General features: G+C 42.7%; 1 protein-coding gene across 1 annotated transcript in view; it reads right to left on the reverse strand.

Annotated features, from left to right (window-relative positions):
- LOC138674484 (dynein axonemal heavy chain 3-like) overlaps positions 1 to 27922 on the reverse strand; it is a 3367401-nt gene that overhangs the window by 1253899 nt on the left and 2085580 nt on the right. The window contains 1 exon segment of the mRNA XM_069762320.1: positions 26627 to 26776. Coding sequence (XP_069618421.1) covers positions 26627 to 26776 — 150 coding nt within the window.

Genomic DNA, 27922 nt, shown 5'->3' on the forward strand with positions numbered 1-27922 from the left:
TTGAGAAATGGCTTTCTTCTTGCCCTCTTCCATAAAGGCCAGATTTGTGCATTGTACGACTGATTGTTGTCCTATGGACAGACTGTCCCGCCTCAGCTGTAGATCTCTGCAGTTCATCCAGAGTGATCATGGGCTTCTTGTCTGCATCTCTAATGAGTCTTCTTCTTGTTTGAGATGAAAGTTTAGAGGGATGACCAGGTCTTGGTAGATTTGCAGTAGTATGATACTCCTTAAATTTCAATATGATCGCTTGCACAGTGCTCCTTGGGATGTTTAAAGTTTTGGAAATCATTTGTATCCAAATCCAGCTTTAAACTTCTCCCCAACAGTATCACGGACCTGCCTATTGTGTTCCTTGGTCTTCATGATGCTCTCTGTGCTTCAAACAGAACCCTGAGACTATCACAGATCAGGTACATTTATACAGAGACTTGTTTACACACAGGTGGATTATATTTATCATCATTAGGCATTTAGGACAACATTGGATCATTCAGAGCTCCACAATGAACTTCTGGAGTGAGTTTGCTGCACTGAAAGTAAAGGGGCCGATTAATATTGCACGCTCCAATTTTCAGTTTTTGAATTTCCACAAAAATTTAAAATAACCAATAAATTTCGTTCAACTTTACAATTGTGTACCACTTGTTGATTCTTCACCAAAAATTTACATTTGGTATCTTTATGCTTCAAGCATCATATGTGGGAAAAGGTTGAATACTATCGCAAGGCACTGTAATTGCTGTAAATACTGCTTGATGATGACAGGCCACTTCACAAAGTTCACAGTATTGATCCCTACCAGGGATCAAACAGACGAGTCAGTGGCCAAAGCCATTTGTCATGAGTTCATTTGAGTCTGTGGATGCCCATAGATGATACACTCAAATCAGGGAGCGTGCATCCATGGGAGGGTTATGGAAGAACTGCAGCAACTCTACAGCATTGAGAAGTCTAGAACAACATCATATCACCTTCAGGGAAATGGAGCTTGCAAACAATTCAACAGAACGTTGCTACACATGTTTTACAGATGTTGGAAGATGATTGGAAGATTAAGTGTCCTGAATTTGTTCCAGAATTAGTGTGGGTATACAATAACTGAGCTTATACCACAATGGGGTACACCCCCTACACATTGCTGTTTGGTCATAACGGACATGAGATTAATGAGCTAGAACTTAACCCAGAAGAATACTGAAGATCAAATGCTGATAGGAGCAAAGCGTGCTAGGGGTAAGTTAGACTACAAATAGTCGGTGACTCCTCACCAAGTAATGAGGAGGTAATTGCACCCTGCATACAGATATTTTTCATCTAAGTTTTGAACAAGACTAGTTATCTATACTATTATTACAATGTATCAAATGAGCCTGCTATATTATGAGACTTCATCTACTTCCAGATGGGTGGAAATTATTCTTGAAATTATGAATCCACCAATATTGTAGATAAAATATCTCAGCTGAGGAAAAAAGTTAAATGCTACTACTGCTTTCAGAGACCTTGCGTAGTGGCACACATAGTCTCTACAATTCCCTACTTTATCGATAGCCTGTATGCTGACAAATGGTACTTCCATGAGCACAGGAATATCTCCGCAATATAGAACCTGCTACAATTCTTCCAAATGAATACGCAGAAAAGAAATGCTATGTAGTGTGAATAAAATATGAGCATATAAAAAGTATATCAACATCTACTAACCATCTACTTATGGCTCCATAGGTCAAGTATCAGATTTAGAACAATGTATGTTATCGATAAAGAACAGAATACAAAAACCGATTGAAAACTTGGTGAAATCTAACATTCGATGATTTGCATTACAATCAGCTTGAATCAATCAATAGTAAAATGAAATATTAAGAAGCCTAAATATGAAAAAACCTTGCAGTATTTAGTAATCAGAGGTACTTGCAATGTAGGTTCAATCCAAAGGCCTTTTTTTTCAAATGACTGTTATAAGATAAATGGTTGTTAACCCCCTTATCCCTGAAGGTGGTTTGCACATTAATGACCAGGCCAATTTTTACAATTCTGACCACTGTCAATTTATGTGGTTATAACACAAACGCTTCAGCAGATCCCGCTGATTCTCAGAATGTTTTTCGAGACATATTGTACTTCATGATAGTGGTAAAATTTATTTGATATGAGTTGCACTTATTTGTGAAAAATTTTGAAAATTTCGCAATTTTCCTACTTTGAATTTTCATGCCCTTAAATCACAGAAATATGTAACAAAAATACTTAATAAGTAACATTTCCCACAAGTCTACTTTACATTAGCAGAATTTTGAAACATTTTTTTTGTTAGGAAGTTATAAAGGTTAAAAGTTGACCAGCGATTTCTCAGTTTTGCAAAAAAATTTACAAAATCATATTTTTTAGGGACCACATCACATTGAAGTCACTTTGAGGGCTCTATATGATAGAAGATATTCAAAAGTGACACCATTCTAAAAACCGCACCCCTCAAGGTGCTCAAAGCCACATTCAAAAAGTTTACTAACCCCTCATATGCTTCACAAAAAATTTTTCACAAAAAATGTACTTCAGACCCAAATTTTTTTATTCTGACAAAGATACCAGGAAAAAATTGACCGCAAAATTTGTTGTGCAATTTCACCTGAACATGCTGATACCTTATATGAGGGAGAAAACCACTGTTTGGGCGCACGGCAGAGCTCAGAAGGAAATAGTGCCATTTGACTTTTTGAGTGTAAAATTTTCAGGAACAATTGGAAAACACCATGTCGTGTTTGGAGAGCCTCTAATATACCTAAAAATCCCCCTCAAGTGATATCATTTTAGAAACTAGACCCCTCAGTAAACTGATCTAGATTTAAGTTGAGCACATTGATCCCTCAAGTGCTTCACAAAAGTTTTTAACGTTGAGGCGTAAAAATAAAAAAAATCTAATTTTCCCTACAAATATGTTTTCCCCACAAATATATTGCATTTTATTAAGGGTAACAGGAGAAATTGCAACATACAGTGCAATTTGTCCTGAGTATGCTGATACCCAATATAAGGGAGAAAACCACTGTTTGGGCACATGGTATTGCTTGAAATGGAAGGAGCGTCATTTGACTTTTTGAATGTAAAATTTCCTGGTATCATTAGCGGACGTCATATCCCATTTGAAGAGCCCCTGATGTGCCTAAACAGTGAAAAAAAAACACAAGTGACCCAATTTTGGAAACTAGACCCCTCAAGGAATGTATTTAGATGTGTGTTGAGCACCTCGAACACACATGTGCTTCACTGAAGTTTATAATGTTGAGCCGTGAAAATAATAAAATCATATTTTCATCTCAAAAATGTTATTTTAGTCACAAATTTTGCATTTTCATAAGGGGAACAGGAAATTGCACCTTACAGTTTGTAGTGCAAATTCTCCTGAGTATGCTGACACCACATATGTGGAGGAATAATACTTTTGAGGCACACTGCACAGCTCAGAAGGGATGAGGCCCATATTGGAGTTCACATTTTGTTGGAATGGTTTGAGGGTGCCATGTCACATTGGCAGAGCCCCTGAGGTGCCAGAACAACAGAATCCCCCTGTATGTGAACTCATTATACAAATTACACTCCCCATTGAATTCATCTACTGGTGCAGTGATCATATTGAAACCACATATGCCTCACAGAATTTTATACTACTCAGAGGCGAAGAAAGAATAAATTCATTTTTCACCACTAAATTGTTGTTTAAGCCCCAACTTTTTAATTTTCATAATGGCTAATAGGAATTCTTTTTTACAACAAACTGAGGTCCATTTTTTTCCTGAGTGCGCCAATGCCCTACATGTAATCAGAAAATATTTTGCAGGCACAGTGAAAAGCTCAGAACACAAGGAAGGAGCAACAGATTTTATTATTATGGTTTGCAGGTGCCATTACCCACTGGGAGAGTGCATGAAGTGCCAGAACAGCAAAAACCCCTATAAGTGACCCCATTTTACAAATTACATCTCTCAATGAATTCATCTAGGGGTGCAGTGATCATACTGACACCGCAGGTATGTCACAGAATTTTATAGGTGCCCAGGAGCTAACTACAATGACAACCAGATTATCAATCTCAGTGAACACATCCTGACACCAAGGGACATTTGTGTGCTAGAAAAAGGACTCTCATTTGTCCCAACAACCCAGTATAATACCTTTCATTAGTTAAGGATATTAACCTCTTTTGCTGTAAACTGTGGTGGAGGAAGTTCTTTATTCATAATAACTGAGTACAATGTGTGGAACTCGGTATCTCAGAGGAAGATTTTGAAGGGGTTAATCTCCTGGTGGACCTGATGGTGGAGAATTAGAGAGAAAGGGGTTTGGGTCCCCATATGGACCTCAAGCTGAAAAGCAAAACGATGCCCCCTCCAGATGATTATGCCAATATTGATATATTTCTGAAAGTGGTCGAGGATGAGCTTAGAAAAAAGGTTGCAACAATCCCAATATACCATCAAATCTGAGTATGGAACAACTTGAAGCCCTTGATGGCTTAGAAAGAAATCATGATATCAATCTTAAACCATCTGATAAAGGGGACAACCTGGTCATCCTCGACCACCAGAAATATGTAAGGATGTGCAAACTAATCCTTAATGATAAGGAAATATATTGCAGAATGGAAAGTGACCCTACTGATGAATACACGAGGTCTCTACTGGAAATCTTAGATAGAGGTTTAAATGAGAGACTCATCTCCGCAAATGAGTACAACTGTATGTCTCTCAAGCATCCTATGGTCCCTACATTCTATGCCCTTTCAAAAGTTCATAAGGGGCTTACCCCTCTTAGAGGGTGACCCATAGTTTCAGGGGTTGGTTCGTTAAGCCAAAATGTTGGTACTACATGTTAGGGCTAGCGGAACGCACCAAATAATAAAGAGGTAGATATGAGGTGTGTTCGCAGCCCGGGGTCCACCGTGCAGAGATGGTACCTGCTGCTGAGTAATGGCGGATGGACACTTGCTCACAAGTGGGTTAGACTTCACCCAGTGTGAATGGAAGCGAACTCTGTTGCTTCACAGTCGCCAAAATATGCTGCATCCTGTTAGCAGTCACAGGGTGCAGCTGCAAGACACTAGTGGGATCGTTATGAATCACCCCCACTAAACTGGTGATTGAACTCGCTCTGACCCTCGGTGGCTTTTGAGCCCAGGCCTGAGGACGACTCGAGTCAGATGCAGAGTCCAACCTGGAATTCCCACCCTACACTGACAGGCTGTGAGGAAAGAGCACTGATTGTGCACGGTGCCGTAAAGATGGGCACTGCAAAAAAGGCACTGTAATGTGTGCTACATGTGCAGGTAGCACTGTCAGGTGCTAGATAGCTTCCACCATTCGCGAGCAGTCAACAACACAAGGAATGGGAATGATTAAGGAGCTTTCATCCATCGACAGTCATTCATCTACACACACACGTTATCAAGTTTATACTAGCGCATGGCCGTGCAGCCATGCAAACCTTTTATAGTGGAAGCTCTCCAGGACCTTCCTAGTGATCCAATAGGAGCCGCTACAGGATCTGAGCATGTGACCCCCGACCTCCAATGAGAAGTCGTCCCCTGGGCATGCTCTGTAGAAGAAAAGCAGGACTTAGTCCCAGGAGTGTCTGCTCGCCATTGATCAGTGCTGGCTATAATGGCTGGACCTGGAAGGACAGCAGTAACCAAGCGCACAGAATATGCCTGAGCCAGATGCTGGGATCAATGTCTCTGCTGAGCAGGCTCCACTGTGGCTGGAGAAGAATGGGAGACTGCAGTGGACATGGTTCGAGATTCCCCCTGTGCAGCGGCGGGATCTCGACACCTAACACTACATTGATAATATCTCATGTCCATTCGAAACCCGATTGCCCTCATATGTATGGGATACGTCAGATCTTCTCCTGAAAATTGAAGGAGTGGCGGTGGAGAAAGAGACACTATTGGGCAGGATAGATGTCGATGCCCTGTATAGCAGTGTTCCACTCTCCATGGGTCTCAAGGAATTAGAATTTTATCTAAGGACAAGGGCTATCTATTTCAACAAACTTAATAATCTGGTGCTGGAACTAATGAAATTTATGCTAACTCAAAACTATTTTCTCTTTGATGGCAAGTACTTCCACCAGCTCAGGGGGACCACAATGGGTTGCTCCTGTGCCCCTTTTTTTATGCAAATCTCCGCCTGGGCTGGTGGGAGGAAACCATTGTCTTTTCTGGTACTGGTGAATGTTGGTCAGACAAAATATCGGCTTGGTAATGATATGTAGACGACGTCTTTGACATTTGGATAGGGCCAAAGAGGAGTACTGTATATTTGTGCAAGAATTCAATGTCAACTCTAAAGGTTTAAAATTTACATCTGAGAGTGACATGCATGAGATAGCTTTGTTTGACGTTAAAATAGCAAACAATGCCTGTGTCTCTGGGTGTCTTGGAGATGAGATAGTTCTGCAAGCCCACAGCCACAAATGTCCTTCTTCATTGGGGCAGCTACCATCCTGTCCCTTTGAAGAGGGTTATCCATCGAGGGGAATACCTCAGGGTGATGAGGAACTGTTCTGAACTTGGGACCTTTAGGGCCTAGGCATATGAGCTTTGGGACAGGTTTAGGCTTCGGGGTTACCCTGAGAGTGTGATGGATCCAGCATTCAGGAATGCGCTGGGCAGAGATAGACAGACCCTATTAGAGCCTAAAAAGATAGAGAACAATAATAACACTTTTAGGATCATTGGTACCTATGATATTCAGGTAGATCGAGTGTTTAGGATCCTCAATAAATATTGGAGCATCCTCCAAGTGGACAGGATGCTTATGGATATTAACTCTAAGAAACCCCTTTCGTAAAGGTCTTTTTCTGAAGTACCGACTGGTACACAGCCACTACACCAGACCCAAAAAGGAGGGGACATGACTCAATAGAAAAATCTGTAGTACATTTAGATGCAGTAGCTGCTCATTTTGTAAGTGGAGTACGCCTTGCAAGTGCTTTACAAGTGCATCAAATAGTAAAAAATTCTTTACTTGAGATTTTGCAAACTGCAAAGCCATAAGAGTGGTGAGTATGGCTGCATGCTCGAGTCCTAAGAATTATATAAGGAAGACCAAAAGAGAGGTAAGTGAAGGTCTGGGTGACATTAGAGGGACATCCCTATGGCCTGGTATGTTGGGATTTCCATCAGGGAAATGGGGATGTCCTCTCTTTCTTCGTTCTCGAGGTAATCAGACAGAATGGGAGACAAGGAGATTGGGACAGGCTGATTCTCCATAAAGAGACTTAGTGGGTCTTTAGGATGCCGTTGGTGGCCCAAGGGGGTTTAATGATTGGTTAACAAATGGTTGTTTTATTTGAGAATATTTATTTTCCGTATTACAATTACTATTTTCTCTACCGATGGTCAATTTGGAAACCGACTCTTTGGTCACAGGTCTATGAGATGGTCTATGCAAATTAGATCTGGGCCCCTGCATCACAGGGCCTTATGTGGTATTAATTTAAGTATCATAACCACTAAACGATTTTTGAGATCCACTTAACATCTGGTGTGAGTGTTGTAGCTATAGAAGTGACTGCATTGATATATAAAAAACTAATGGATTTGTGTGAATCTAGAGTGGGCGGTCTGAATATGTACTTAACCCTGGATATACACCATTTATTATTATTAATAAGTTGCATATAGTCTGGGATGATCTCCCCTCTTTTCTGCCCTATGAGTTTTGTTGAAGAACTTACACACAGTCAAGAGAGGGCACAAATATATCTGTTACCTATCGGTATATTGCTATGTGCCACGTATAAATATTGGTGTATTTATTAATAAGTACATATTTGGGTTTTGTAACTGGTAGTACTGGTGTGTTGAAGGACAGGTTGGCTGTAGGTGCACAGGTGCCGCCGCCGGGCACGGGCCATGTCAACGCGCACACATTGCATCTGCGCAGTCACCTCCAGCCGCAGGTGACACATGTGCGGTCGGATCTACATCAGGTCCAGTGACTGAGAGAGTATGCAGGCGCTTTGACTGATGATGCGCAGGCGCCACCGGCCACTTGGCGACGCATGCGCAGTACCGTTTACATGTTTTTTCTTGAAAAGTATAATGTTACAGGTTATATACACTAGTTTCCTTGATAGGGCGTTGATCCAGGGAACTAGTCTGATTGCCGTATGTGGAGTCGGGAAGGAATTTTTTTCCCCAATGTGGAGTTTACTGTTTGTCGCATGGTTTTTTTTGCCTTCCTCTGGATCAACATGTTAGGGCATGTTAGGTTAGGATATGGGTTGAACTAGATGGACTTAAGTCTTTCTTCAACCTTAAAAACTATGTAAGAACTATGTTACTATGTACAAAGAGATATAGGGCATCATGGACACCCTGGTGTGTTTGTGCGCACGCCCTGCTGGCGGGTTCATAGGGATACCTCTAGTGTCTGTGGCTTACTCTGACATGCGCAGTTGCTGGTCTGGGGACAAATCCATAATAAAAAACCTATGGCTAATTGCTCCAGTTGTCCACCTAGAATCCTGCTGGTTGATTGTTAGCGCTATTTAAAGGCACCCCACCCATAACACACTTACACAAGCAACCAGACTCTGTATCTATTTCTGATGTTACTAATGAACACTGAAGTTTTCATGTGCCTCCTGTGAACTTTTACCATGGGAGGGTAAAGCATCGAGGATGAGTTCATATACTTTTGAACTGTTCAGATAAGTCTATTTTTATCATCAATGTTGATTTTATATGTTGATTTCCTTTGGGCATATTGCAATAGACGGTTGTCCAGTTTACACTGCTATGGCAGGATTTCTGACCAACTACACCCTTTGGCTGTGATAAGATATCAGAGTCTTTCTTTGACTAATAAGCTGTGGCCACTGCAGTAATGGCATAATAATGAGTACTGGAACCGAGCCTTAAAGCTACATACACACTGGTTAAATTATCTCATCCTCCATAGGAACCTGGGCTGTTATTCCTGTGTATTGAGGCTGAATTCATGTGCTTATGATCTGATCTGAAGTTTATCATCATCATTAATTTTGATTCTCATTGCACATAGTGCAATAGATGATTGACCCTTATATACTGCTTCTGCATGACTTAATTGCAGAAATAACATCATAACGTACACTGGAAACGAACAGTAAAGGTATATACAGACTGGCAAAACTGTATCAATTTTTGAGAAACTAGGGCCGCCTATGTATACATCTTGTAGGTTTAATGAAAATAGCACAATGTGTATTAGAATTGTGCCTTAAAAATGCTGTCTCTAAGATTGTGTGCTATTCAAAGGAATCAGGGCAGTTACCTTTCTCTACATTTGTACAGCTCAATCACATTGCACTTTATACCTTTAGTTGACATAACTTCAGAGTTTTTATGCTATGCAAGCTCTACATTCCATATGGGACATGTTGAGGAGCTATTCTCCTGAGGAGTCTGAACGAGGTACACCCTAAGATTACCACTCAAAACTCACTCCCCCTCCTTCTGTTAATATTTGTACACCTATGGGTGATTATGGTAGAGGGAAGGTTTTAGGGTCAGTGAGGGCTATTCTTCGGTGAGCATTTTGCATTCAAGTCTAGGGTGCCAACTTCCACAGCAAGGAAGGGCTTGTTGATTAGGGATTTTTTAGGATGAGTTGGTAATATATCCTTTAACAAACACCCCCCACCCATCCCTCTTTATTCAAAATTAATAGTTATATTTGGCAACTGACCATTTACAGTGAAGGAAATAATAACTATATTATCCCTTGCTAATTTTGCAAGTTTGTCCACTGACAAAGATATGAACAGTCTATAATTTTAAGGATAGGTTAATTATAACATTGAGAGAAAGAATGTCAAAAATAAAATTCAGAAAATCACATTGTATAAATTATATACATTTGTTTGCATTTTGCAGTGAGAAATAAGTATTTGATTCCCTAAAAGCCATTTAGAGTTCTGGCTCCTCCAGACCAGTTATACACTCCTAATCAACTCGTTACCTGCATTAAAGACAGCTGTCTTACATAGTCACCTTTATAAAAAAAACTCCTGTCCACAGACTCAATTAATCATTCAGACTCTAACCTCTACAACATGGGCAAGACCAAAGAGCTTTATAAGGATGTCAGGGACAAGATCATAGACCTGCACAAAGCTGGAAAATGGCTACATAACCATATGTAAGATGCTGGGTAAGGAGATAACTGTTGGTCCAATTGTAAGAAAATGGAAGAAATACAAAATGACTGTCAATTGCCATTTATCTGGGAACCCTGCAAAATCTCACCTCGTGGGGTATCCTTGATCATAAGGAAGGGGAGAGATCAGCCTAAACCTACACAGGGTGAACTTGTTAATGTCAAGGCAGCTGAGACCACAGCCACCAAGAAAACCATTGCTAACACATTACGCTGTAAAGATTTAAAATCTTGAAGTGCTCACAAGGTCTCCCTGCTCAAAAAGGCACATGTGCAGGCCCATCTTAACTTTGCCATTGAACACCTGAATGATTCTGTGAGTGATTGGGAGAAGGTGCTGCGGTCAAATAAGATAAATATTGAGCTCTTTGGCATTAACTCAACTCGCCGTGTTTGGAGGAAGAGAAATGCTGCCTATGACCCAAAGAACATCATACCCACTGTCAAGCATGGAGGTGGAAACATTATATTTTGGGGGTGTTTCTCTGCTACTGGCACAGGACTACTTCACCGCATCAATTAGAGAATGGAAGGAGCCACGTAATGTTAAATCCTGAGCAACAACCTCCTTCCCTCCACCAGGACATTAAAAATGGGTTGTGTCTGGGTCTTCCATCAAGACAATAACCCAAAACATACAGCCAAGACAAGAAATGAGTGGCTCAAAAAAAGCACATTAAGGTCATGGAGTGGCCTAGTGTTATGATCCGGTGACCTAGGAGCTGCATGAGAACTTTCACTGGAGAAAGTGGCCACTGTACTGACCGCAATCCTGAACTTAACACCGCAACTAGAAGTAGCCGTGGAGTGTACCTAACACACCTAGACACCTCGTCACAGCCGGAGAACTAAATACCCCTAAAGATGAAAATAGGAATACTATCTTGCCTCAAATAAAATCCCCAAAGGATAGACAGCCCCCCACAAATATTGGCGGTGAGTTGGAGAGGAAAAAACATACACAGGCAGAAAAACAGGATTAGCACAGGAGGCCACTCTAGCTAGATAGGACAGGATAGGACAGAGTTCTGTGCGGTCAGTATAAAAACCCTTCAAAACATCCACAGCAGAATATACAAAAACTTCTTACATCTTTACTAAAAGATGTAGGAGCATAAATCTGCAACTCCAGTGAATCCTACAATCAGAGCAGGAATAAAACTGAAACAAGCACACTGGCAGTGTGCCACAGAAACAAAAACCAAACACTTATCTTTGCTGAAATAGGCAGCGAGCAGGAGAAGCCAGAAAGTGAACCATCACTTCACAAGGAACATTGACTACTGGCAAGGGCTAAAGGATCCTGCCCACTTAAATATCCCAGTCAGAATTGTAATCATCCGATAGACCTGGCCAGGCCTGTGACTCAGAGACAACTGCATTCCCACCTACAACCACTGGAGGGAACCCAAGAGCAGAATTCACAGCCTAGCCAGTCTCCAGATCTTAATCTCATGTAAAATTTATGGAAGGAGTTGAAGCTCTGAGTTGCCAAGCTACAGCCTCAAAATCTTAATGATTTAGAGATTGTCTGCAAAAGAGGAGTGGACCAAAATTCTTCCTGACATTTGCGCAAACCTCATCATCAACTACAAAAAAATCTGACTGCTTGGCTTACCAGCAAGGGTTTTGCAAATAAATGTATATAATGTATGCAATGTGATTTTCTGGATTTTATTTTTGATCATCTATCTCTCAATGTTCAAATTAACCTACCCTTAAAATTATAGTCTGATCTTGTTTTTGTCAGTGGGCAAGCTTACAAAATCAGCAAGGGATCAAATAATTTTTTCCTTCGCTGTATACAGCTCTGGCGAAAATTAATTGACTACTGCAAAATGTTCAGTTTCTCATATTTTTCTCTTCATAGGTATATTTTTGAGTAACAAAGCAAAAAATCTGTTTATAGAGTGTGAGTCATACAGATGATCCCACTAATAATTAGTCATAACAAAGCAAAAAAGTGGAAAATTAAGACATAACTTTTAATACACTAAAGTCATTAAAACCAGGTCACCCAAGTGAATATAAAAAACAAGGGGGCCAAGTCTCAACCATGTATAATGGATTTAAGAGACAAATGATCCCAAGACAGGATTAATAAATTTCCGACCGTAGTTTCGGAACTACTATTACTGAGACAGGGTTCAACAGAGGCTGTACCCAGATATATGAGAAACAGCAACAATCCCTATATACTCAGGCGCATATATAGACAATAAACAATTGCTTAGCATGTACTGTAAGAGATGCTTATTGTAACCTTTAAACAGAATAAAAGGAACAGTCTCACCAATTCCATCAGGCAAAGACTTTGAAGAGTTGGGGAAGAAAGTAAAGGAACTGGATGCACAGGTAGTTTTTTCTTCTATCCTTCCAGTAGACGGGCATGGCACCAGGAGATGGAACAGGATCCTTGATGCAAACAACTGGCTAAGACGATGGTGCAGACAACAAGGATTCGGATTCCTGGACCACGGTGTGAATTACTGGTACGATGGACTCCTCGCCAGAGATGGACTACACCTCAACAAACCTGGGAAACACACATTCGCCAGAAGACTCGCTACACTCATCAGGAGGGCGTTAAACTAGAAGAAGAGGGGACGGGAAGAAAAACATTAGACTTGAACAAAGAAGACCCAGGAAAACATATTCAGATGGGAGGTAAGAACATTTCTAAAACAATCCACAGCGAGGAGATTGGAACAAAACAAAATCCTCTAAACTGCATGCTCGCAAACGCCAGAAGCCTGGCAAACAAGATGGAAGAACTAGAAGCAGAAATATCTACAGGTAACTTTGACATAGTGGGAATAACCGAGACATGGTTAGATGAAAGCTATGACTGGGCAGTTAACTTACAGGGTTACAGTCTGTTTAGAAAGGATCGTAAAAATCGGAGAGGAGGAGGGGTTTGTCTCTATGTAAAGTCTTGTCTAAAGTCCACTTTAAGGGAGGATATTAGCGAAGGAAATGAGGATGTCGAGTCCATATGGGTCGAAATTCATGGAGGGAAAAATGGTAACAAAATTCTCATTGGGGTCTGTTACAAACCCCCAAATATAACAGAAACCATGGAAAGTCTACTTCTAAAGCAGATAGATGAAGCTGCAACCCATAATGAGGTCCTGGTTATGGGGGACTTTAACTACCCGGATATTAACTGGGAAACAGAAACCTGTGAAACCCATAAAGGCAACAGGTTTCTGCTAATAACCAAGAAAAATTATCTTTCACAATTGGTGCAGAATCCAACCAGGGGAGCAGCACTTTTAGACCTAATACTATCTAATAGACCTGACAGAATAACAAATCTGCAGGTGGTTGGGCATCTAGGAAATAGCGACCACAATATTGTGCAGTTTCACCTGTCTTTCACTAGGGGGACTTGTCAGGGAGTCACAAAAACACTGAACTTTAGGAAGGCAAAGTTTGACCAGCTTGGAGATGCCCTTAATCTGGTAGACTGGGACAATATCCTCAGAAATAAGAATACAGATAATAAATGGGAAATGTTTAAGAACATCCTAAATAGGCAGTGTAAGCGGTTTATACCTTGTGGGAATAAAAGGACTAGAAATAGGAAAAACCCAATGTGGCTAAACAAAGAAGTAAGACAGGCAATTAACAGTAAAAAGAAAGCATTTGCACTACTAAAGCAGGATGGCACCATTGAAGCTCTAAAAAACTATAGGGAGAAAAATACTTTATCTAAAAAACTAATTGAAGCTGCCAAAAAGGAAACAGAGAAGCACATTGCTAAGGAGAGTAAAACTAATCCCAAACTGTTCTTCAACTATATCAATAGTAAAAGAATAAAAACTGAAAATGTAGGCCCCTTAAAAAATAGTGAGGAAAGAATGGTTGTAGATGACGAGGAAAAAGCTAACATATTAAACACCTTCTTCTCCACGGTATTCACGGTGGAAAATGAAATGCTAGGTGAAATCCCAAGAAACAATGAAAACCCTATATTAAGGGTCACCAATCTAACCCAAGAAGAGGTGCGAAACCGGCTAAATAAGATTAAAATAGATAAATCACCGGGTCCGGATGGCATACACCCACGAGTACTAAGAGAACTAAGTAATGTAATAGATAAACCATTATTTCTTATTTTTAGGGACTCTATAGCGACAGGGTCTGTTCCGTAGGACTGGCGCATAGCAAATGTGGTGCCAATATTCAAAAAGGGCTCTAAAAGTGAACCTGGAAATTATAGGCCAGTAAGTCTAACCTCTATTGTTGGTAAAATATTTGAAGGTTTCTGAGGGATGTTATTCTGGATTATCTCAATGAGAATAACTGTTTAACTCCATATCAGCATGGGTTTATGAGAAATCGCTCCTGTCAAACCAATCTAATCAGTTTTTATGAAGAGGTAAGCTATAGGCTGGACCACGGTGAGTCATTGGACGTGGTATATCTCGATTTTTCCAAAGCATTTGATACCGTGCTGCACAAGAGGTTGGTACACAAAATGAGAATGCTTGGTCTGGGGGAAAATGTGTGTAAATGGGTTAGTAACTGGCTTAGTGATAGAAAGCAGAGGGTGGTTATAAATGGTATAGTCTCTAACTGGGTCGCTGTGACCAGTGGGGTTCCGCAGGGGTCAGTATTGGGACCTGTTCTCTTCAACATATTCATTAATGATCTGGTAGAATGTTTACACAGTAAAATATCGATATTTGCAGATGATACAAAACTATGTAAAGCAGTTAATACAAGAGAAGATAGTATTCTGCTACAGATGGATCTGGATAAGTTGGAAACTTGGGCTGAAAGGTGGCAGATGAGGTTTAACAATGATAAATGTAAGGTTATACACATGGGAAGAAGGAATCAATATCACCATTAAACACTGAATGGGAAACCACTGGGTAAATCTGACAGGGAGAAGGACTTGGGGATCCTAGTTAATGATAAACTTACCTGGAGCAGCCAGTGCCAGGCAGCAGCTGCCAAGGCAAACAGGATCATGGGGTGCATTAAAAGAGGTCTGGATACACATGATGAGAGCATTATACTGCCTCTGTACAAATCCCTAGTTAGACCGCACATGGAGTACTGTGTCCAGTTTTGGGCACCGGTGCTCAGGAAGGATATAATGGAACTAGAGAGAGTACAAAGGAGGGCAACAAAATTAATAAAGGGGATGGGAGAACTACAATACCCAGATAGATTAGCGAAATTAGGATTATTTAGTCTAGAAAAAAGACGACTGAGGGGCGATCTAATAACCATGTATAAGTATATAAGGGGACAATACAAATATCTCGCTGAGGATCTGTTTATACCAAGGAAGGTGACGGGCACAAGGGGGCATTCTTTGCGTCTGGAGGAGAGAAGGTTTTTCCACCAACATAGAAGAGGATTCTTTACTGTTAGGGCAGTGAGAATCTGGAATTGCTTGCCTGAGGAGGTGGTGATGGCGAACTCAGTCGAGGGGTTCAAGAGAGGCCTGGATGTCTTCCTGGAGCAGAACAATATTGTATCATACAATTATTAGGTTCTGTAGAAGGACGTAGATCTGGGGATTTATTATGATGGAATATAGGCTGAACTGGATGGACAAATGTCTTTTTTCGGCCTTACTAACTATGTTACTATGTTACTATGTATAGGAGCACCAGATGTTCTTTTGTTCGATGAACAGCTGGGTAAAGAAGAGATGACAATGCCTATGTCACTCCCTATGAGGCTAACAGTAAGCTATCCCCAAAGCTCCTGCCCTTACAAGGGCAGTCCACAGCTACCCCTGTACACACATGCCCTGCACTCTCCCTTTCTTGTCCTGCTGGAAAAAACAGTCCTCAGAATTGGGGAACATTGCCTGAGCAGAAGGAATCAACTGTTTTTCCAGGATAACCTAGTATGCAAGGTGATTAATATGTCCTTCTCAAAGATGAACCTGCTCAATTCTAGCCTTGCTGAAGCATTCCCAGATCAACACCTGGGCGTCTAATGGTTAGACGGAGACCTGGAGTGGCGTACAAGCCACAGTGTCTTATACCCACTGTGAAATTTGGTGGAGGATTGATGATGATCTGGGTATGCTTCAACAAGGCTGGAATTGGGCAGGTTGTTCTTTGCAAAGGACGTATGAATCAAGCCGCATACAAGGTTATCCTGGAGAAACAGTTGATTCCTTCTGCCCAGGCATTGTTCTCCAACTCTGAGGACTGTTTTTTCCAGCAGAAAAATGCACCATGCCAAACAGCTAGGTCAATCAAGGTGTGGATGAAAGACCATCAGAATAAATCCCTGTCATGGCCAGCCCAATCTCCAGACCTGAACCCCATTGAATGTAATCAAGAGGAAAATGGATAATCACAAGCTATCACACAAAGAACTGATTACATTTTTGTACCATGAGTGGCATAAGGTCACCCAAAAGCAATGTGAAAGGCTGGTGGAAAGCATGTCAAGATACATGAAAGCTGTGAACAAAAATCATGTTTATTCCATAAAATATTGATTTATGAACTCATCCTGAGTTAAAACATTAGTATTCTTATTTCTAAATGTTTATGAACTTGTTTTTTTTGCATCAATTGAGGTCTACAAGCAATGCATTTTTTTGTTATTTTGACCATTTCTCATTTTCAGAAAATAAATAAAAAATGTATTGCTTTGAACTTTGGAGACATGTTGTTAGTAGTTTATAGAATAAAAGAACACTTTACATTTTACTCAAAAATATATCTAAAAGAGAAAAATCAGACTATCTGAAAATTTTGCAGTGGTCTCTTAATTTTTTCCAGAGCTGTATTTCCTGACTACAATCACTGCTGTGAGTCCTTTGTCTTGATTTGGTTTGCATTTAGATATTGGAGGATACTATTAAATCTCTCATCTCTATTCTTTATGTATGTTGGACTGCCCCCTTGGTTTATGTATGGTCAAATAAGTGACTCTTACTACTGAAGGACCATGTTGCCTTATCTGATGTGTATTGTCTTCAGTTGTTGTTTCAAGGTGAGTAGGGATTTCTAGGGTCTTTTAGGGTGAGCCACCAATATGCATTCAAGATAAGGTGCCAACCTCCGCTGATAGGCAGGATCTATCTAGAGGACAACAGGATGATCTAGGTACACCCATAGTAACATCCCCTTTTTGTGTTAGTCGACTTTAGGTCAGCTAACCACTGGTTGCCTGGTTAGGCATCATATTTGTTGGTTGCTATAAATACCGTAAATTCAATAAAAGTTAAATTTTAATGGTATTAGTTTTTTGATGAACCCCTTTTTTGAACTAATCTTGGGAAGTGATTACAATAATTTCACAGAATTTAATACTATTGGGCAGTAAAGAAAAAATAACTACATTTTTACCACCAAAAATTTTGTTTTAGCCCCAGATTTTACATTTTCACATAAGAAGTAGGTAAAAATGGTACCAAAATATGTCCCGCAATTTCTATTGAACGTGGCAATACCCTATTTGTGGCTACACATTACTACATAGCCATACGGAGAAACTTGGGAGAAACAAAGTGTTTTTTTCCTACAACAGTTTGTGGACTCCATGTATAGAGCCCCTAATTGCTAGAAGACCAGAATTACCCCTCAAGTGGCCCAATTTTGGAAACTACAGCCATTGGGGAATTTACCTACAGGTGTATTGATGATTTTGACTCCGTGGCTGTTTTGCAGAAACAAGCAGCAATGAATGTTGCCAAGTGAAATTTGAAAACTGTCGTTGTAGTGACCAGTGTGCTGTAGTGACCAGTACATTGCAGTCATCAGTACATTATGCCCAGTCCATGCTTCTGGAGACATGCACCTATAATTTAGGTGGGTTCTTGTCGCTATAGAAATGAGAAACATGGGGTGCTTTATGTGGTTTAGACACACTGGGGCTCAGATGGGGCATTTAGATATGAGAGTACATAATTTGCTGAAATTGTTTTGGAGGGTGAGGGCTATTTCGCTTTGCAAGAGCCTTTTTACTACCAGTAACGTGGAAGCACCCTATATTTCCATTAACAAATGACAGACTTGATTGGGGGCTTGATTTTTTTGTGGATTGAGTTGAAGCTTTTATTGGGAACATTTTACGTAACATTTGGGATCACATTTATCTGGCACTCTATGCTAACCACTCACTTTGGGGTTTCCCAAGGGATTCATTCACTATAATGAGGCAGTAGAGTTACTTTGGACTCCGTCTGGCCTCCGTTCAGTGTTGTTGTTTTCAGAAGTGCACAAAACTGTGGCCAACAGCACTTTTATGCAATCCTAAAAAAACAGACACTTCCGGATCACAGGTCAGACGATGTCCACAGTGCCTCCATCTGCTTCATTATAGGGAACGTTGCACCAGATGTTCCATCTGAGTCACGTATTTCAGAGATTTACATGGAAACCCCAATGCAAGCGCTCAGCACAGGATAAATGTGCACCAAGCCGTTGTTAGGGCCAGCGGAACGCACCAAATAATAAGACTGATGGTGTACGGTGCGTTCGTAGCCCGGGGTCCACCGTGCAGAGATGGAACCTGCTGCTGAGTAATGACGGACTATATGGCGGTACTCATAAGTATGCTCGCGTGGGTTAAACTTCACCCAACGTGAAGGAAGCGATCCTGTTGCGTCACAGGATCACGGTACCGCACATAGAAGGCGAGCAAGCAGTCAGCGAACTTAACCCCAACTAGGATTGAAGTCCGATTAGACCACTTGCTGACACAACACCGCAACAGGGTGTGTTAGGCAACTCTTATAATTAGAGCACCGAAGTGCGAACTGTGCCGTGCTGGCAGGCACCACTAAGCACCCAGACGTGGGTCAGGAAGCGCACTACTGGCGCGTGGCGCCGCACTGGCGGTCACAGCAATAGACGCTGATACGTGTGTGACACGTTGAGTGATTTGTCGGGCGCTAGATAGCAGCCATACTCCATACGCGAACAGTCATACAATAGGGTAGGGGTATTTAATGAACGACTTGCACTCACAACAAACACACGTATTCAATTGTACACTAGCGCATGGCCGTGCGGTCATGCGCAGTTTATATAATTGCAGGACAGGAAGTGGCCACAGAAACTTTGCCCTTCCAAGACCTGCCAAGAGGACCAATGGAATGCGCTGCAGAGCCAGAGCACATGACCCTCGATCTCCAACGGGAGATCTTGCTCTGGGCATGCTCAGTGTACGCAAACAAGGACTTAGTCCCATGGAAGTCCGCTCGCCGCTGACCAGCACTGACTTTAATGGCAGGAGCTGAAGAAGCAGTAGTAACTCTCTGTACAGAGTGAGAGCGAGCGAGACACTGGGAGCGACGTCCCTGCTGAGCAGACTCCACTGCGGCTGGAGGAGAATGGGAGACCGCAGCGGAGACGGATCGAGATTCCCCCTGTGCAGCAGAGGAAACTCGACTCCTAACATTACCCCCCCTCCTAGGGCCCCCCCCTCCTTGGGCCTCGCTACGCTCGAAGGCAGCAATGAGCTGTGGGGCCCGAATGTTTTCAGCAGGCTCCCAAGCCCTGTCCTCTGGACCATAACCCTTCCAATCCACCAGATAGAACTTTTTGCCGCGTACCACCTTGCACCCCAAAATAGCGTTCACCTCGTAATCGTCCGTAGACGAACCCGATGTCCCGGCAGATGACTCGGAAAACCGGGACATGTATACGGGTTTCAAGAGGGACACATGAAAGGTGTCAGTGATACCCAAGCGTGGAGGAAGAGCCAGGCGGTAGACCACAGGATTAACCTGTTCGAGAACCTTGAAGGGACCCAAGTAGCGAGGAGCAAACTTAGTGGACTCAACTCGCAGCCTGATGTTACGGGCGGAGAGCCACACCAAGTCGCCAGGGGCAAAAGTCGGAGCGGGGCGCCGATGAACATCGGCGGAGGACCTCATTCTCTCCTTGGAGGCCCGAATGGCATCCTGCGTGCGATCCCAAATGTCCCGTGCCTCCACAGCCCAGTCTGCCACCCTGGGATCAGCGGAAGACACAGGCATGGGCACAGGAACACGCGGATGCTGGCCGTAATTTAAGAGGAATGGAGTCTGACCGGTAGAGTCGGCTACGGTATTGTTAAGTGCAAACTCTGCCCACGGTAGCAAGGATGCCCAGTCATCCTGTCTGGCAGAAACAAAATGTCGCAGATATGTGACCAAGGTCTGGTTGGCCCTTTCTACCAACCCATTCGTCTCGGGATGATATGCCGAAGAGAGATTTAACTCAATACTGAGTAGACGACATAGCTCCCTCCAGAATCGAGACGCAAACTGGGGACCCCGGTCACTAACAATTTTGTCTGGCATACCGTGTAGGCGAAAGATATGCTTGATAAACAAGACAGCTAACGCCCGTGCAGATGGTAGCCGTGGAAGAGGCACCAAATGCACCATTTTGGAAAAATGATCGGTGATCACCCAGATAATGGTGCAATTACGAGACTTGGGTAAGCCAACCACAAAGTCCATCCCGACCATCTCCCAGGGCCTTTCAGCCACGGGCAGAGGATAAAGCAACCCAGCTGGCCGTTGCTGAGGAGTCTTGTTCCTGGCGCAAGAGACACACGCCCGAACGTACTCCGCGACATCACGAGCCATATGCGGCCACCAGTATGTCCTCGCCAGTAACTCTGATGTCCTTTTAGTACCAAAATGTCCACCCACCCTGGACGAGTGCGCCCAAGAGAGAACCTCCGGTCGCAAACTAGATGGAACAAAAGTCTTGCCCGGGGGCACAGACTCCAGCGAAACCGGGGCCACGGTTCTCAAACTCTCGGTGGGAACAATAAGCCGAGGCTCCTCCTCCTCCTCCGCAGATGACACAACGGAGCGAGAGAGAGCGTCGGCCCGAATGTTCTTCTCCCCAGAAAGGAAATGGAGGGTGAAATGAAACCGGGAGAAGAACAAGGACCATCTGGCCTGGCGAGAATTCAACCGCTGAGCTGTCTGCAGATACACCAAATTTTTGTGATCTGTGAAGACTTGGAAGGGAAAACGTGCTCCCTCCAAGAGATGTCTCCACTCCGAGAAAGCCAACTTCATGGCTAGCAACTCCCTGTCCCCGATGGAATAATTCCTCTCTGCTGGTGCGAAGGTCTTGGAGAAAAAGAAGCAAGGATGCTTCCAACCGTGAGCATCCTTTTGGAAGAGGACTGCTCCATCACCAACAGAAGAGGCATCCACCTCCATGATAAATGGCTTATCAACATCGGGGCGATGAAGAATGGGAGCGCTAGCGAAGTGTGACTTTATAGAGATAAAAGCCTTGGAGACCTCCTCAGACCACAATTTGGGATTCGCCCCCTTCTTGGTGAGGGCAACCAAGGGAGCTACCAAAGTTGAGAAATGCGGGATGAACTGGCGATAATAATTGATGAACCCCATAAAGCACTGCACCGCTTTAAGAGAATGGGGTTCCTGCCAGTCCATCACCGCCTGTAGTTTGGCAGGATCCATAGCCAATCCCTGGGCAGAGATGATGTAGCCTAGGAAAGGTAAGGACTCCTGCTCAAACATACACTTCTCCAACTTGGCATAGAGGGAGTTTGCCCGTAGGAGGTCGAAGACTTTGCAAACATCTCTCCGGTGGGAGTCAATATCTGGAGAGTAGATGAGAATATCATCCAGATAGACTACGACCGAGGTGGAAAGCATATCCCGGAAGATATCGTTCACAAAGTCTTGGAAAACGGCTGGGGCATTACAGAGCCCAAAGGGCATCACCAGATATTCATAGTGCCCATCCCTGGTGTTAAAAGCCGTCTTCCATTCGTCCCCCTCACGGATGCGAATCAGGTTGTAAGCACCCCGCAGATCTAATTTAGTAAATACCCTTGCTCCCCGAAGCCTATCGAACAGTTCAGATATCAAAGGCAAAGGGTATTTATTCTTAACGGTGATGACGTTAAGACCCTTGTAGTCTATGCATGGACGCAATTCCCCACTCTTCTTCTGCACGAAGAAGAACCCTGCCCCAGCAGGTGACACTGACTTCCTGATGAACCCTCTTGCCAGATTTTCCTGGATGTACTGTGACATTGCCTCCGTCTCCGGGAGAGATAGCCGATAGACTCGACCCCGGGGAGGCTCAGCACCAGGCAAGAGGTCAATAGGACAGTCATAGGGGCGATGGGGCGGAAGGGTCTCCGCCGCCTTTTTGGAGAATATGTCTGCATACGACCAATACTGCTTGGGGAGAGAGGAAAGATCTGCGGGTACCTCAGTTGTAGCTACCTGAACGCACTCCCTCTGACACCTACCCCCACAAGATTCACCCCATCCCAGAATTCTGCCTGAGAACCACTCGATATGAGGAGAGTGGTACCGTAGCCAAGGTATTCCCAACAGGACTTCATCAATTCCCTCTGGAATGACGAGCAGAGAAATAATCTCCTGATGAGATGGCGACATAGACAGAGTAAAAGGGATGGTCTGGTGAGTTATCTGTGAGGGCAGAGTCGACCCATTCACCACTCGTACCGTTACAGGTTGAGCTAGCATAACCAGAGGTATTGCGTGGCGGTGGGCGAAGTCAGAAGACAAAAAAATTGCCCTCCGCCCCAGAATCCACGCAGAGCTCTATCGAGTGGGAGAATGAGCCTATAGTAATTGTCCCCTTAAAGGACAATTTAGAGGCAAACGTCGCCGTGTCTAGTGTACCTCCACCTACGACCACTAGACGCTGACGTTTCCTCGACCGCTGAGGACATCTGGTGGCTAAATGTCCAGACTGCTGGCAAACATGACAGACCCTGAGTGCACAAGCGGTCCGGGACTTAGGTCCCGCTTGTGACACTTCCCTGGCCTCATGTGACTCAGGAACCAGAACCGGAGATTCCAGAGGTTTGGCGAAAGTAGGAGCCAGCCGAAACCTCTGCCTACACTGGGCTCGCTCTAACCTCCGCTCGTTAAAACGGAGGTCAATTCGAGTGGAGACTGTTATTAACTCCTCCAGTGTGGCAGGAATCTCCCTAGTGGCCAGAGCGTCCTTTACATGGTCAGCCAAGCCCCTCCAAAATATGGGGATAAGAGCTTTATCCGACCATTCCAGCTCAGATGCTAAAGTGCGGAATTGGACGGCAAAATGACTGACCAAGGACTCACCCTGAGTTAATGCCAGCAGTTGGAGCGCAGTGTCATGGGTGACTTGAGGTCCTAAAAAGACCTGTTTTAAAGTGCTCAAAAACAGAGGAGCACTCTGCACCACATGATCGCCACGCTCCCACAGCGGCGTAGCCCATTCCAAAGCCCTGTCCGACAATAGAGACACAATAAATCCCACCTTAGCCCGCTCTGTGGGGAAACGTGCAGCCAGAAGCTCGAGATGAATAGAGCACTGACTCACGAATCCCCTACAAAATTTGCTATTACCAAGAAATTTTTCTGGCAGCGGGAGGCGAAAAAATGTCGGAACAGGTGTGGCAATGGACAAAGTTGCTGCAGCCACGCTGGCAGCCTGTACAGCAACTGCGGTAACATCCACAGCTGAGGTTGCGCTCTCGAGAGCCGCCAACCTACCCTCCAGCTGCTGTATATACCGCAGGGATTGCTGTTTGTCCGTCATCACTAGCCAGACCCTGGCGCTAGTGTAATGTTAGGGCTAGCGGAACACACCAAATAATAAGACTGATAGTGTACGGTGCGTTCGTAGCCCGGGGTCCACCGTGCAGAGATGGAACCTGCTGCTGAGTAATGACGGACTATATGGCGGTACTCATAAGTATACTCGCATGGATTAAACTTCACCCAACGTGAAGGAAGCGATCCTGTTGCGTCACAGGATCGCGGTACCGCACATAGAAGGCGAGCAAGCAGTCAGCGAACTTAACCCCAACTAGGATTGAAGTCCGATTAGACCACTTGCTGACACAACACCGCAACAGGGTGTGTTAGGCAACTCTTATAATTAGAGCACCGAAGTGCGAACTGTGCCGTGCTGGCAGGCACCACTAAGCACCCAGACGTGGGTCAGGAAGCGCACTACTGGCACGTGGCGCCGCACTGGCGGTCACAGCAATAGACGCTGATATGTGTGTGACACGTTGAGTGATTTGTCGGGCGCTAGATAGCAGCCATACTCCATACGCGAACAGTCATACAATAGGGTAGGGGTATTTAATGAACGACTTGCACTCACAACAAACACACGTATTCAATTGTACACTAGCGCATGGCCGTGCGGTCATGCGCAGTTTATATAATTGCAGGACAGGAAGTGGCCACAGAATCTTTGCCCTTCCAGGGCCTGCCAAGAGGACCAATGGAATGCGCTGCAGAGCCAGAGCACATGACGCTCGATCTCCAACGGGAGATCTTGCTCTGGGCATGCTCAGTGTGCGCAAACAAGGACTTAGTCCCAGGGAAGTCCGCTCGCCGCTGACCAGCACTGACTTTAATGGCAGGAGCTGAAGAAGCAGCAGTAACTCTCTGTACAGAGTGAGAGCGAGCAAGACACTGGGACTGACGTCCCTGTTGAGCAGACTCCACTGCGGCTGGAGGAAAATGGGAGACCGCAGCGGAGACGGATCGAGATTCCCCCTGTGCAGCAGAGGAAACTCGACTCCTAACAGCTGTACTCTGATCTTTGGGAGGCAGAATGCAAAAATCAAATGAAGAATTGGTTTTATTTATTTTTTAAGCTGTTCCTTGTATGGTACAAGTGATTAGGCGACTATTCTTTGGGTCAGTGCGATTATAGCAATACCAGATTTATATTGGGCTTTTATGTTTGGATGCTGTCACACATTAAAAGACGCTTTTTATTGCAAAACAATAGTTTTTGCATCACCACGTTTTAAGAGCTATAATTTTTCCATATTTTGGCCCACTGAGTCATGAGAGGGCTTGTGTTTTGCGGGACGAGTTGCTATTTTTATTGGTACCATTTTCTGACACATTACAAATTTTGATCGCTTTATATTCTGATTTTTTGTAGGCAAAATTAACAAAAACCAGCAAATCAAGAATTTTTGGCGGGGGAGGGTTTATGCCGTTCCATGTGTGGTAAAACTGATAAAGCAGTTTTATTCTTCGGGTCACTCTGATTACAGCGATACCTCGTTTACATAGTTTTTTTATGCTTTTGCGCTTTTACACAATAAAAACTATTTTATAGAAAAAATAATTATTTTTGTATCGCTTTATTATGAGAGCTATAGCTTTATTATTTTTCCACTGATGGAGCTGTATGGTGGTTTATGTTTTGCAGGACAAGATAAAGTTTTCAGTGGTGCCATGTTTATTTATATCCGTCTTTTTTATTGCGTTTCATTCCAGCTTTTGTTCACCTGTATGATGGTAAAACATTGTTTTTTGCCTTGTTTTTTTATTTTTTATGGTGTTCAAAAAGGTGTTAACTAGTGGAACAGTTTCATCGGTCAAGTCGTTGTGAACGTGGTGATACCAAATATGTGTTCTTTTATTGTTTATATTTTTTCATACAAATATTTATTTATATATACAATAGCTTTTGATTTTTATATTATTATTTTTGATATTCTTTTTTTACAGTTATTTAAAAAAACTTTTTTTCCTTTTTTTAACTATTTTTTTTAACTTTGTCCTAACATGGGACTATCATTTTTTGCAGGCCGATCGCTTGTACAGCATGGGGATGCAGCAGCATCCCCATGCTGTAGAAACTATGAGCTCTGCACTGATAGAAAAAGTTGCTGATCATGCACTGTGCATAATCAAGCAACTGCAATAGCTCTATTGACCCAGATTTTGTCATGACGACATCGGGTCACCATGGCAATGATCAGGACCCAACATCAAGCTGCGGAGTCTCCGACCCGGAAGGCTGCAATCACTTTCCATAGCGGAATTTAGAGGGTTAAATTGCTGGGAGTGGTATTTGACTGCACCTGGCACCTAGTGCCATGTGTCAGCTGTCAGAATCAGCTAATACCCAGCAGCGATTGCCCATGCACAACAGTTGTGCGCAGGCGATTGCTATGCAGTAATAATATGTCCCTGGTTGGATAGGCCCAGGGCACAGGAAAGTATTATTATGACAAATGTCAGAAAGGGGTTGAAATTAATTTGTAATTAATTTTTAATATATATTTGTATTTAGATTAATATAGTATTTTGGGAAAACAGCACTTTTAGAAAACATGTAATAGTCAAGTCCTTTGGTAAATGCACTTAAACACTAGACAGCCTGTCTAAAGTGTTTCCAAACCACCACCAAAATAAATAAAAATGTAAAAAGTAAGTAAGATGCTTTTAGTCTGTAACAAATTGTTGTTAAACTGTAATTTACTGCAATGTGTGAATCTCCATTTCTTTATATTGCAAAGAATCTTGTAATTCAAAATGTTTTCCTGTTGTGTCTGAGCAGATGAGAAATTATAAAGACTAATATAACAATTTAACGCTTCAGAGAAACAGTGTATATCATTACTCCTCTGTAGCCAAGCACGTTAATTAATATTTATTGCACCTGTCAAACCAGTAGCCGTGGTCAATCCATTGCCGAAGCAGTTCAATGGGAGGCTGGGCACCATATTTCTCCTTGGCAGGCATGTTTAGGTCATCAACAAAGACAAAAGCTTGTTTCCCCAGTGGAGCTCCATACACCCTCTTCTTTCTCCTGTAAAATTGAAGCATTAATTTAGTTCATGTTAATTTCTAGCTAACTTTTAACAGCAAAATGGAAGGGAAGAGGAGAGAGGGGGCTCCTCCAAGTTACATCACTGTTAGAAACAATTTCAACATCAACAATCTGTGACCTCTGGATCTTATCAGATGTACTTTAAAGGTCACCTAGCATTGTGAAGCGATACTTATAAATCCACATGGAATGTAATCAAAGGTGGCAGGGCATTCGAAGGTAAATAAGCTTCTTGAACTATTTCAGCCAGAACCTTTGTTAAGCACTGACAAGAAAAGTGAATAGCAGGCAGTAGGATTAATCAAAGGCTAAGAAATGCAACCAAAGGACTTCAGCTTATCTGACAATACAAGGAAAGGTTTTAATTTGTAAGCCTTAAGAATAATTGTTTTCAGGTACTTAAATGCTGTTTTTCTTTATAAAAGTGAGAAAACAAAGAAAAAAAATTGATGGCTTTCAAGGAATAAGAAAATGTTTTGTAACAATTGTCAGTACAAGAGGAGGGTTTTCTATTCCACCTATTCCATTTCCTGTTCTTTTTTTGTTCAGAAATTTTGATGCAAATGAGAATTTATTTTGCTTGGCCACAAATATGCAACACAAGGTTAAATGTTTCGAAACATATATCTAAATCTGCCCACATGGGACAATGTTCCCCATTCGGACCAGAATTTTGCTCACTGTTGATATACAGGTTGTTGAAGAAGCACTCCTCCCATCAAAATTTGTATCCTATTAATATAATGCAATCATATTATATAGCACTGTGCACTTACAATTGCTGATTTTGCCTTTCCACCAAGCAAATTCTTCTGCTTTCCATTAGCTCTATGATATCATGTAATTAAATACTGACTAGATGAATCCTTCTAAGCTGTATGTATAAACAAGAAGTAAATTTTCCCTGTATCAGCAATAAATCACTGCAAAAAGTCCCTGGGAGAAGGGAGAAACAGAGTAGTTGGGTCAGGAGTTGAAGAAAGGGATGACTCATGCAGGGAAAGAAACTTCATGTTTCTCTATAGAGCAGAGAAAAGAGTAGAATTGGTTGGGAAGAAGGGCAAAATGAGCAATTGTAAGTACACAATGTCATATAACATGATGATTGCAAAATATTAAGAGGAT

This window comes from Ranitomeya imitator, chromosome 4, assembly GCF_032444005.1.
Source record: "Ranitomeya imitator isolate aRanImi1 chromosome 4, aRanImi1.pri, whole genome shotgun sequence".
Classification (NCBI taxonomy): domain Eukaryota; kingdom Metazoa; phylum Chordata; class Amphibia; order Anura; family Dendrobatidae; genus Ranitomeya; species Ranitomeya imitator.